The sequence below is a fragment of the Sus scrofa genome, unplaced genomic scaffold (assembly GCF_000003025.6).
Source record: "Sus scrofa isolate TJ Tabasco breed Duroc unplaced genomic scaffold, Sscrofa11.1 Contig53, whole genome shotgun sequence".
In the NCBI taxonomy this organism is placed as follows: domain Eukaryota; kingdom Metazoa; phylum Chordata; class Mammalia; order Artiodactyla; family Suidae; genus Sus; species Sus scrofa.
The window spans coordinates 928,664-942,757 of NW_018085237.1; the positions used below are offsets into that span (position 1 = coordinate 928,664).

General features: G+C 36.8%; 1 protein-coding gene across 1 annotated transcript; it reads left to right on the forward strand.

The window, feature by feature from the left end:
- The first annotated feature begins 3,558 nt into the window (after positions 1 to 3,558).
- Positions 3,559 to 4,476, forward strand: LOC100519587 (olfactory receptor 1013-like). Its single transcript, XM_013994320.1, has one exon. The coding sequence runs from the start codon at positions 3,559 to 3,561 to the stop codon at positions 4,474 to 4,476; it is 918 nt and encodes a 305-aa protein (XP_013849774.1).
- The last annotated feature ends 9,618 nt before the right edge of the window (positions 4,477 to 14,094 follow it).

Consider the following 14,094-nt stretch of genomic DNA (forward strand, 5'->3'; position numbering starts at 1 on the left):
ATGAGCCTTGGCAGGTAAAAGTTAGCTGGGTCCACAGCGTGGTACCTTTTTGGCTATGACTCTATTCCCTTTGTTCTTGGTCCTGGACAAAGGGAATAGAATGTTTCTGTACATATAACCAGGACTGGCTGTAAATGCAAGAGATAAAAGGCTCTGAGAGAAGATGACCTGAAAGGTATTTGGAAAGTCGTATGTGATGCCACATGTATGAAGTACAGGTTGTCTGTAAAAGGAATGCTAATTAACCTTTAAACATGTCTATGATGAATGCTGTAGGAATAAGTACAAATGTCTATAAAACACTAGGAAAGTCTTCAAATTTGTCAGCTCTTTTTTTTAATAAATGATAAAATTCTGGAATATTTGCAAGAATCAGAGCAATAGAGTCAGAAGGCTCTAATATTGAGATTCAGTCCAAGAGTTTTCACCATTTCCCCACAGGAAGCCCCTTTTATTTCTCAGGGATCCATGTTTTTGAAGATATGGCCAAGCCACTAACTTATTCTCAGGTTGTGCTGTGATTCCCTTAAAAGAGGCAGCCCGCAAAAACTCATAATAATCCTCCCAATAAGATGACATAAAGATACAACTGAGATGTATTTTCCATCCAGAGCATCCAGGAAAGAATATATTCCAGTGAATGGAAAGGAGAATAAGCTAAAGTAATGAGATGTAATGTAGTCTTAGATAATAAGCTGTTCCAGGGAGAATAGTACAGAAGAAAAGGGCTACAGAGAAATGTCACCCAAGGAGAGGTAGTATTGGTGGCAATTTGATACCTGAAAAGTGTGAGGGAATTCTCTGTAAAGACACCATCTCTCTACAAAGAGAGAAGAGCATTTTCACCATAGGTGGAATAACTGCCAAGCCTTTAGGAGACACAGTTTATTCCAGGAATTGCAAGGAAGGCAGCAGGGCTGAGGCAGTGTGATCAGTGAAGGGGAGAAGAGCAAGAATCAAAAGAAAAAGATAATTAGCTTACAATTCTTTAGAAGCATTGGAGCTTTTCCTCTGAATAAGTTATGTCGCTGGAGTGTTTGAGGATGAGGACTAATATGATTGACCTGATATTTTAATAGGATCACTCTGGCTGCCTTGTTGAGAGGCTCAAGTGGGGTAAGGGTGGAAGTGGGGAGGACAGAGGGAGATGAGTAGAGGCTCTGCAGCAATGCAAGGGGGAGATGATAGAGGCTGAGTGTAGGCGGACCCGCAGGTGCTGGGAGAAATTGGGCAGGTTCTGGATATATTTGAAGATAGAATTAAGATGTTGTTGATTAGTCAGTTACAGTGTAAAAGACAAGGAGTCAAAAATAATCCCATGATTTTTCCTAAGTGGTGATAATGCATTTTCTGCAATGGAGAGGTCTGAGAGCAAAGTAGGCTTAGAAAGGATTGTTAAGAATTGAACATCTCCTGAACTTCCCGGGAGATATTCTGTAGGAGATATTAGGTAGGCACTTGGGTCCATGAGTCTCAAGTTCAGAGAAGAGAAATGGTCAAGAGATATCTGATGGATGGAGAGTATATAGATATAATGATAGATATGTACATACATAAATACATATACACATACATAAGGACTCACATATAGAGAGCACAGAAAGTCATTCGACTGTATGGTCCACTGGAAAGTGATTGCGGGAGAAAAAGAGAATTGATTCAAAGGTTGAGTCTGGGCTTTCCAAACATCAAAGCTGGGGTCAGTATCACTGACAACACACAGCTGTAGAAGGAGAGGAAACCAGGCATGTCTGATGAGCTGGAAACCTAGTGAAGAGAGGGTTTCCAGCAGGAACCACTGATGAACTATTTCAAATGCTGCTGATAGATCAAATCAGATGAGGAGTTAAGGAATTTTGGGATTTGACATTTGTGTAGACATTGACCCTACTGGGGGGAAGCATTAGTGGAGTAATCCTATCAAAGCCTATGTGGAACAGCTTATATTGTTCAATATTCTACTCAAAAATAATTTATTAGAATAGCATTTTTGATGCTAATATTGATAGTTTTGTTAAATTTAATATTTTTATAGATTCCAAAACAATGAGTTATGAATAATCATGTTGTCCATGATTTTTATTGAACTATAAAAGGAGTTAGGTTGATGGGAAGTTAGTGTGACCAGAATTGTCCCTGAAGTGTTATATGGGTGTGCAGTCACTAGATATGTTCTCGTCCATCATTTCAATGGATCATTTGTAGTTCACCATGCAGCAACTCTGAAGAGAGGAAAATGTCCATATCATTGTATACAATATTAAGTCTCATTGTCATATTCCAAGACATATATTTTGCCTAATTATTACCATTAAGGGAAAATATTATAAAGAATAAAATATTATAAAAAATAAAAATCTAAAATAATACAAGAGTATCTAGTATTATATTTCTTATGTAGTATACATGAACTACTTATACCTTTTTTCTTTTTTTTTTCTTTTTTTCTTTTTTTTTTGTGGGGGAGGGGGCTGCATCTGGCATATGGACGATCCCAGGCCTGGGATGAACCTGTACCGACTGTGCCACAGCAACAGCAATGCCAGATCCTTAACCCACTGCACCACATGAGAACTTCCTGAATTAATTACACTTAAAATTGACCCTTTAGATTATTGTTGCTATTTTTTTTTTTGGTAGAACATGTATGAAAAAGCTGATCCTATATAGACTTTTCCCCAAAAGTTTGTGTATATTCCCTTTTTACTTAATCTTGTATTTCCTTCCTCATGTATATACTGTGATGAGATAAATTTATAACGGCTCTAGTTTGGCCTAATGTGTGGAAACACTAAAAGAAAAGACCTAATTCTTTAAAAACATATGTTAAAAATAGGTAACATTCAGTATTTCAGACACAAATAAGGAATCATGACTTTAGCATAAAAGAAAATTGTGATTATGAAGAAGACCAAAGTACAAGAAGATGGATATTAAGTGCATCTTTCCTTTAGTTGAACAATCATTCTTAAGAGGAAAAAAAATCAACCAAAGACAAACATTTATAATTGAAAATTTTAAAGCCACTAAACAGGGAAACAATCAGCCTCAGATGTTTTTACCTTTTGGTAGACTGTGTAAGGAATCTTACAAAACTGAAGACAAGACTCAATTTACTTGAACCTGAGAAAATGAAATCTAAGAACAACCATCACAAACAGCCTGCTAGGTTTTCCTAATAAGACAACCACTTAAGCTATGGCCAATCAGATAATTTCCTTGTTTTGCCTCCATATCTTCTCTACCAAGTCCTCTGCCCTACTTCCTGTCTGTAAACAACTCCTCATCACATTTGGTTAAGAGCTGCCTGATTCAAATTGACGTTTGATCAAAGAAACACCTGAAAATTATAATGTGCAAACTCTATCTTTTAACAACATATAGCACAATCTGAGTGGTTTTGTAGCAAAATGAACATTCTTTCAAAAATGGACACTTACATTGCTGCATCCTAGACTTCAAGGTCTGGCAGTAATGAAATGTCCTTCACTATGTTTTCAGCATAGAGATTCAAGCTCAAGTCATTTTCTTTCCTCCTAGGTGAGATTACCTGTAGCCATGGAGAGAAGCAATTACACAGTGACAGATTTCATAATGGTGGGCTTCACAACAGACCCTGTGGTGCAGCTGGTCCTGTTTGTGACCTTCCTTGGTATCAATTCTGCGACTGTGTTAGGAAATACCACCCTCATGGTGTTGATCTGTAAAGACTCCAGGCTGCACACACCCATGTATTTTTTCATTGGGAATTTGTCTTTTCTGGATCTCTGGTATTCTTCTGTCTACACCCCAAAGATCCTAGTGACGTGTATCTCTGAAGACAAAAGCATCTCCTTTGCTGGCTGTGTAGCCCAGTTTTTCTTCTCTGCTGGGCTGACCTACAGTGAGTGCTACCCGCCGGCTGCCATGGCCTATGACCATTACATGGCCATCTCAAAGCTACTGCTATATTCTCAGGCCATGCCCATAAAACTATGTGCATTCTTCATAGCACCCTCATATCTTGGTGGCTTTATTAATGCTTTCATTGTTACCAAAGGGACTTTTGCCTTGAACTTCTGTAGCAACAACATTATTGATGACTTTTTCTGTGATATCCCACCTCTGGTGAAGTTGGCTTGTGGAAGAAAGGATAGCTACCAGACTGTGCTCTACTTTGTCCTGGCTTCCAATGTCATCACCCCCATTGTACTTATAATAGCTTCCTACCTCTTCATCATCACAACTATCTTGAAGATCCGCTCCACCCAGGGCCGCCTCAAAGCCTTCTCCACCTGCTCCTCCCACCTTATCTCTGTCACCTTGTACTATGGCTCCATCCTCTACATCTACTCTCGTCCACAATCAAGCTATTCTTTAGATAGAGATAAAATAGTTTCTACATTTTACACCGTGGTGTTCCCCATGTTGAATCCCATGATTTACAGCCTAAGGAATAAGGATATGAAAGAAGCTCTGAATAAACTCCTCAAATAAATCAAGATTCTTGCCTTCTCAGGATAGGCAAAGATAATTATTGATCAGGTTATTATATCTCAAGAATAGCTCCATTGTGTTCCATTTGGGTCATTAATTCTTGGAGTTCCCTTTGTTGTTTGGCAGGTCAAGAACCTGACTAGTATCCATGAAGATATGGGTTCAATTCCTGGCCTTGCTCAGTGGATTAAGGATCTGGTGTTGCTGCAAACTGCAGTGTAGGTTACAGACACGGCTCTGATCTGGTGTTACTGTGGCTGCGGCATGTGCTGGCACAGCTCCAATCGGACCCCTAGACTGGGATAGCAGGCCCCTTGGGCCATAAAAAAAAAATCTCACAACATAAATTAAAGAATTTTCATTCTTGATATCTGTCCATTCAAGAGACCTAAGATGAGAAAATTGCAGCAATTTAGGAGATAAAATTTAATGTAAAATGATAAGGATTTGAATTAAATTTCATTTTACTCTAGATTAAAAACAAAGAACATAACACCAACCTCTCTCTTCTTCCTTCATAAAATGATAGAATAGCACACTCCTTTAGCATGGGAATCTTTTGGTTGGATCATAAGCATAGAATGATATCTATATAGTTTTTCCTAGAATTGGAAAAAAAGCTGAATTATTTTTTTAATATTTTACTATGACTATAAACTAGTTTAAATCATTGCTTTCCATTCCTATAAGAGAATTTCTTAAGCATTTTCTATTCACTTTTTCTCCCCCAGAAGCATTAACACGAAACCCAGTGTTATCTGTGAAATAATCAGTATGACTAGGTTCAGCAGTCATAACATCTTCAATCTATGTCTTTTACATATGTTACTCTATTAAGAAAAAAAATCAGTCAATATGATTGTAGATATGATTTGGGGAATCACTGTAAAACTCCCTGGGTTCCTTTTTCAACATAGTGAATCCACACAGACTTTTAGTTCCAAATTGTGATGTTTTAAGCATCGAAACACAGTTGGTGTAATAGGTAATAATGATAACTATAGTGAGATGAACAACTTGAGAAATAAAAGTCTATGAGTACACATTATCCTGAAGGGAAAAATTCATAAAAGGAGTACATAAAAGTAGTGATCAATCAGGAGAGGAAATGCAATCAGATACATATAGTTTTGATTTTTAAATGTGAGATGTTAATGTAATTTACTTCAATAAACCTGAATATGTCCTTATTTCTATAGAGATAAGCAGTAAAAAAAGGCAAGAAAGTAAAATGTAAGCAAGTAGTCCCACAAGTAGTTTCCCAAAATGTAGCAGTTCCACTCAGCAAAAAAGACGGAGCAGCAAATCAATGATACATATTAACCTGGAAATTAAATGCAATATAATATAATCACTATTAGTTTTAACACAAAGTAACCCAACAAAGACTAGGCCCAACAGTAAAATTCCAAGATGCTTGATTTAGAAAATATTCTTTTTTTTTTTTTTTGACTTTTTAGGGCCACACTCACAGCCTATGGAGGTTCTTGGGCTAGGGGTCAAATGAAACTGTAGACACTGGCCTACAACACTGCCACAGCAATGCCAGATCTGAGTCATGTCTTCAAACTACACCGAAGCTCATTGCAACACCAGATCCTTAACCCAATGAGAAAGGCCAGGGATCGAATCTGTGTCCTCATGGATACTAGACAGATTCATTTCCACTGAGCCACAATGGGAAGTTCTGATTTAGACAATATTCTAAAAACAAAATTTATTTATGCCAACTCAGACTCTCATTTTCTGAAAGCTATTTATTACTCACTAATAATTTTTTCTATTAAATAGGTTCTTTTTAAGTAATGTTAATAGATCTAATTAGTGTATTACAGTAGCAGAAAAATAATTATTTAATATTGTTAAGTGAAACTATAAAATATATCATTCCACAGGAAAATATGTGACAAAAAGTTAAGCTGGTATAATAAATCTATTCTTAAAACATCTTAGTATCATAAATCTTGATTTTACCTGCAAAAAGAATACTCAAACTACTGGTCAAGAATTCTGATTTTAATCATTTTAGAAGAGGCAATAAGCAAAGCCCATTCTCCCAATAATTATCACTATATACCCAGATACTATAACCTTCTCTGACCCAAGTGTATAGTCATATTTTGTATATAGAAAAGTATCTCAACTCCAAAACCAAGTCTAAATCACATTACCATTACCCTAGTAAGATCAGAAAGTATGGCTAATAATGATCTTAGGAAGACATAAAAATACATAAGAATGTGGAATTGTTGGTTTTTAATAGGTTTCAGTATGAGTTTGGCAGGAAGTTTCTACTTGCTGGAAGTAGTCCTGCTATAGCTTGCAGATGTAAAGGATTCAGAAGAATCTTCAACATTAATTTGAAATTACAGTATAAATTTCTAAAGGAATTTTCTTAATTCAAATCACAAGTGAAATTTGAAGTCCTATAAGAAAGTATTTTCTAAATTGTGTCCTTTAGATATATGAGTTTTAATAAACATTTCTGTAAGTACAAATGTTTGTGTTTTCCATGCAATAAAAATCTCTTGAACTTATATGATTGATTTTTAAAAATGAACTCTTGGTGGTCTTTCACAGTATAGGCAATATCAGTGGACACTTCCCAATAATAAGACTTGTGGTACCCTTAAAATCATAATATAATAGTTTTCAATTCAGCCTTGTACCTGGATTAAAAAAAAAGAAGTGGATAACTGGATTTATAGAGCTGACATTTACAAAATTATCTACTACTGTAACTTCCTACTGCTATAATTATAAAACAAACATTTCACTACCTCCCTTGTTGCATGACTCTGGTCCATTCACTCTTTTATCAGCACCTCAGTTGAATAAAACTTACTGGTAAATTGAAAAAATAAATAAAAGGCATCCATATAAGAAGAGAAGAGATCAAACTGTCACTGTATGCAGATGACATGATTCTATACCTAGAAAACCCTAAGGACTCAACCCCAAAACTACTTGAACTGATTAATAAATTCAGCAAAGTAGCAGGATATAAGATTAACATTCAGAAGTCAGTCACATTTCTGTATACCAGCAATGAAATATTAGAAACGGAATACAAAAATACGATACCTTTTAAAATTGCGCCTCACAAAATCAAATACCTCGGAATACACCTGACCAAAGAGGTAAAGGACCTATATGCCGAGAACTATACAACTTTAATCAAAGAAATCAAAGAAGATGTAAATAAATGGAAAGATATTCCATGTTCCTGGATTGGAAAAATCAATATTGTAAAAATGGCCATACTACCCAAAACAATCTACAGATTCAATACAATCCCTATCAAATTACCCATGACATTTTTCACAGAACTAGAACAAACAATCCAAACATTTATATGGAACCACAAAAGACCCAGAATCGCCAAAGCAATCCTGAGAAACAAAAACCAAGCAGGAGGCATCACTCTCCCAGACTTCAAGAAACACTACAAAGCCACAGTCATCAAAACAGTGTGGTACTGGTATCAAAACAGACAGACAGACCAATGGATCAGAATATAGAGAACTCGGAAATAAACCCTGACACCTATGGTCAATTAATCTTTGACAAGGGAGGCAAGAACATAAAATGGGAAAAAGAAAGTCTATTCAGCAAGCATTGCTGGGAAACCTGGACAGCTGCATGCAAAGCAATGAAATGAGAACACACCCTCACACCATGCACAAAAATAAACTCACAATGGCTGAAAGACTTAAATATACGACAGGACACCATCAAACCCCTAGAAGAAAACATAGGCAAAACACTCTCTGACATCAACATCATGAATATTTTCTCGGGCCAGTTTCCCAAAGCAATAGAAATAAGAGCAAAAAGAAAATCATGGGACATCATCAAACTGAAAAGCTTTTGCACAGCAAAGGAAACCAAAAAGAAAACAAAAAGACAACTTTCAGAATGGGAGAAAATAGTTTCAAATGATGCAATGGACAAGGGCTTAATCTCTAGAATATATAAGCAACTTATACAACTCAACAACAAAAATGCCAATCAATCAATGGAAAAATGGGCAAAAGACCTGAATAGACATTTCTCCAAAGAAGATATACAGATGGCCAGCAAACACATGAAAAAATGCTCAACATCACTGATCATAAGAGAAATGCAAATCAAAACTACCATGAGACACCACCTCACACCAGTCAGAATGGCCATCATTAATAAGTCCACAAAGAACAAGTGCTAGAGGGGTTTTGGAGAAAAGGGAACCCTCCTGCACTGTTGCTGTGAAGGTAAACTGGTACAGCCACTATGGAGAACAGTTTGGAGATACTTTAGAAATCTATACATAGAACTTCCATATGACCCCGCAATCCCACTCTTGGGTATCTATCCGGACAAAACTCTACTTAAAAGAGACACATGCACCTGCATGTTCATTGCAGCCCTATTCACAATAGCCAGGACATGGAAACAACCCAAATGTCCATCGACAGATGATTGGATTCGGAAGAGGTGGTATATATACACAATGGAATGCTACTCAGCCATAAAAAAGAATGACATACAGCCATTTGCAGCAACATGGATGGAACTAGAGACTCTCATACTGAGTGAAATGAGCCAGAAAGATAAAGACGAATACCATATGATATCACTTATAACTGGAATGTAATATCCAGCACAAATGAACATCTCCTCAGAAAAGAAAATCATGGACTTGGAGAATAGACTAGTGGCTGCCTGATGGGAGGGGGAGGGAGTGGGAGGGATCGGGAGCTTGGCTTATCAGACACAATTTAGAATAGATTTACAAGGAGATCCTGCTGAGTAGCATTGAGAACTATGTCTAGATACTCATGTTGCAACAGAACAAAGCGTGGGGAAAGAAAAAAAAATGTAATGTATATAACTTGATCCCCTTGCTGTACAGTGGGAAAATAAAATTTAAATAAATAAATAAATAAATAAAATTTAAATAAATAATGAATATATAAACATTGATAAACTCTCAAAAAAAAAAATGAAGTGAAGGCTAAGTTGATGCTAAGTCTCCTGAGTTCCAAGGATCATTCTTCTTGACCTCACTTTGAGTACCATTCATTCCCTTCTGGTCACTAGGATCAATTGCCCGTCCAAATACAGTGATCACTGTCACATCAATGCATGAAGAGTCTAACATGGCCACAGTGCAGTGCCAAACTCCAATTAATCAGAACATTGTGGTGTTTCTTTGGAAGGCATGCCATCCTTGTGCACTTAAATTTCTAGATATACTGAGTACTATGTTATGGGTAGGGAGATTAAATTGCTGTGGGCTATTTCATGTTACAATAGTTAAACAAGCTGGGTTACTCAGAGTTCTCCAAAAATCAGACACCAAAATGGAATTAAATGTGAAAAAATTTTATTAGGGGAAATAATCTGCCTGTATCAGAGAAAATGGAAAGGGAGCCAGGAAAAAAAAAAAACAAAAGAAAGGAAAAAAAAAAAAAAGGCAGTGTCATCAACATGATGCAAATCTGACCACAAGTGAAGAAGAGATGGAGGAAGGATGGAATGTTTTTTCTTTACAAAAGAAATATCAAATTGGTTGTTTTCTCATCTACATCATTCCATGAGAACCACCTAATCTATGAGACATTGCCACAAACATCTGAACAACAAAATATTTCATTACAGTCTAGAGTTTGTGGTATATTAGGAAATTGCTTCTATCTTGTCTCTGAGACAGACAAATCTGGCTTTCTGGCTTCTTTGTTTTGTTTAGTTTTTTTCAGTTGGATAGTCCAGGTTTAAATGTAAACAAAAGCCAATTTATCATGTGATGTTTATAGTATCTATTTGCATCCCAAGAAACAGTGTCATAAGTCTAGAACTAAGAACTTCTGAGAGCTGTTATCTCCTCTATTCCTGAAGGTGTAAGTACAGAATGAGGTTATGATCACTGGAGAGGGGACTTGGAAATGGGTGACCTGGTGGGAGATATGGTCTAGGTGCAGGAATACAGCCATCTGAAGTAACTTTTCAAGAAAGAGGAAAAGGAGAACTACTCTGACCTCACATCCTTTCCTGCCATTGGCAACCACTGAATAAACCTCTTAAGTAGGTAGCGTGCAAAGAAGCCCATTGATACCATTGATAGAGCTGAGAATCCTGAAGAAGCAAAGATGTTAAAACTGTGGAGACTGGATTTGGAAGGACAAAGGAAAGATATTCAATAGATGTGAAGATATCAATATCACCGAACATAAGTGCACATAATCTGAAAATATGTGCATATGAATATATGCAGTATATAAAATAAATGTGTCCACTTAGATTTACTTTGAATTTTATCCAATTCGAGAGAGTGAGAATTAGAATTCTGACTGATTATATTTCACCAGGGAATTGTCTCAAAAAATAAAGATTCTCCATCATTGAATAGTAACTAATTGGTCAACATACCAATTTTTAATTGTCTTGTTAGTTATTTCCCAAGCCTATGAAATCCTAAGGGGCTGCAGGAATCTAAGACTCTGGAGATTCAGAAACTGATTTAAAAGAAAAAAAGATTCTGGGACAGGAAAATTTGAACTCTGTTGAAGTGATGGTGTTGCTGAGAATTTTAGGTAAGTTGCCTAATTAAGATGTTAGGTGTAGATGGAAAATTTTATTTATTCCTCAAAATCAGTCTTAAGGTCATTTAAATACTAAGATATAATATGTCTATTAAAATGGCCTCTTTTGAAATATCTCTCCATTTTCCAATTGCAATTTCTGAAATTGCTAGAGAGTTCACATGAAAAATAACTTTTCTCACTATTAGAGACAGAAAAGAAAAATTAATATACCAAAAAGGACAAGGGATGGGGGAAGCCCTAAATGCAGGCACACACACACCCACACCCACATACATGTATGTGCACTTACACATACACATGAATGTGCACATATGCACACACATAACAAACAAGCAAGATACTATCAGGTAGTATTTTACTTATGAAAGAAACCAGCATTGTTGATATCCTAAGAGCAACTAAAGTAACTGGATAAAGTAGCAGTGATTACTAGAAACTATTATTCTAAAGACCAGAAGACATAAAAAATGTATTAACTTCTTTCAGTTTAATATGCCTTAAGAAGCACAAAGTCATATGGTATTTTTGAGAAGAATTCCAGATAAGAGGAACTTACTTCTAAACACAAAATGTTATATTTTAATAATTTTGGTAGGAAATGTATTATTTATCTTAAAACAAAAATATATGTCCTGATGTTCAACATCCATAATTACTAGAGAAATGCAAATCAAAACTACTATGAGGTGCCACTTTACACCAGCCAGAATGGCCATCATCAAAAAGTCTACAAACAATGAGTGCTAGAAAGGGTGTGGAGAAAAAGGAACCCTATGACACTGTTGGTGGGACTGTAAATTGGTACAACCACTATGGAAAACAGTATGGAGATTCCTTAAAAAACTAAAAATAGGATTGCCATATGCTCCAGCATCACCAGTCCTGGGCATCCATCCAGAGAAAAACATGACTCAAAAAGATACATGCACCCCAATATTCGTTGCAGCACCATATACAATAACCAAGACATGGAGGCAACTGAAATGTCCATTGACAGAGGATTGGATAAAGATGTGATACATATACCCAATGGGATATTACTCAGCCATAAAAAGGAATGAAATAATGGCATTTGCAGCAACATTGATGGATCTAGAAATTATCATGCTAAATGAAATTAGGCAAATAGTGAGACACAAATGACATATGCTATCACTTATATGGAATCTTAAAAAAGGATGCAATGAACTTATTTTCAGAACAGATACTGATTATAGATTTTGAAAAACTCATGGTAACCAAAGGTTGTGGTGGAGGGATAGGCTGGGGATTGGGATGGAAATGTTGTAAAATTAGTGCGTGATGATGGTTGTACAACTATAAATATAATAAAATTCATTTAATTTAAAATATATATGTAAGTCCTTAGGAAGAATAACATGTTTTCTGGTTATTAAGTACAGCCAATTTATAGTGTTATGCTTCTGATTAAAAATACAGAACCCGGAGTTCCCGTCGTGGCGCAGTGTTTAACGAATCCGACTAGGAACCATGAGATTGCGGGTTCGGTCCCTGCCCTTGCTCAGTGGGTTAAGGATCTGGCGTTGCTGTGAGCTGTGGTGTAGGTTGCAGACACGGCTCGGATCTGGCGTTGCTGTGGCTCTGGTGTAGGTCAGTGGCTACAGCTCCGATTCGACCCCTAGCCTGGGAACCTCCATATGCCATGGGAGCGGCCCAAAGAAATAGCAAAAAGACAAAAAATTTTAAAAAAAAATTAAAAAAAATTAAAATACAGAACCCAATTCTTCAAGGGGATCTCTGCTCAAGGAAATGTGTGAGCCATCTTGTTTAGTATTGGCATTACGTTTTAAAATAGAACTATAGATAGCTCCTCTTTTTAAATGCAAACATTATTTTGTAGTTTTTTTTCCCTTTTTAGGGCTGCACCCACAGCACATGGAACTTCCCAGGCCAGGGGTCTAATTGGCGCTGCAGGGTGCCAGCCTGTACCACAGCCACAGCAAAGCCAGATCTGAGCAATATCTTTGGCCTATGCTGCAGCTCATGGCAACACTGGATCCTCGACCCACTGAGTGGGGCCAGGATTCAAACCCGCATCCTCATGGCTACTAGTCAGTTTCGTTACTGCTGAGCCACAACAGGAATTCCTTAAATGCAAACATTATTGAACACGTATTTACATTTATTAACTTCTTGAGTCTTCACAACCTTGCAATGCAGGGAAGGACTCCTATGATAAGGAAGGGTAAAGACGCAACAGACACTTATTGTAGCATTTTTCAAACTTGATCTTCAGACAACCTTCATAACAACTACTTGGACTGCTTTAATGAAAGCTGGTTCCTGGATCCCACATCTAGTCTCCTGAATTAGGAACTCTGAGTTGATCCAGCTGAGTCTTTTATGCACCTGTGGTTATTTGAGAATTTATGAGGTATCAGGCACTGTGCTTAGTCTTTTCTTAAGTTATAGTCTTTACAACAACACTAAGGAGAGATGAGCTATCCTTGTTTTACAATTAAAGTGTAGCTTTTACAATGTGGACTAGTGGTGGAGAAGTTGAATTCTTGTTAATTCCCTGAAAATTAAGTGCTTTTTCCATGATACCCCAACCATCTTTGGTTTGAGCAGTCAGTTCAATTTCTGAGGCATGCTTCCTATTCATCATAACATATAATGCCAGAAAATCTGTTGCTGTCATGAAAAACATCTTCTTTACTGCTGACAGAAATAAAAACACACAACATGAGAGCTATGAGTTTCATTTTTATCAGGTGGTACATACTAGGCCTATAGCCTGGGAGATGCCCTATCAGTTAGCTCTGAGGAACTGCTCTGAAGAGGTAAAGGACAGGAGGCTCAGCACATATGTGATTTGGGAGAAGTGGTATGTGCAATTAAACACATAGCTTGGCAGAAAGTTAGTGCTATTCATGAGGCACAGATCTCTTAGTTAATGATGTTAGTGCTCTTCTAAATATGAGTTGGAAGAAATTATAAAATTTTCTCCTGAAAATACCTCACTATCAGAAGGCCTGTTCTGCCAGAACACAGAGCACAAAGTGCCTCA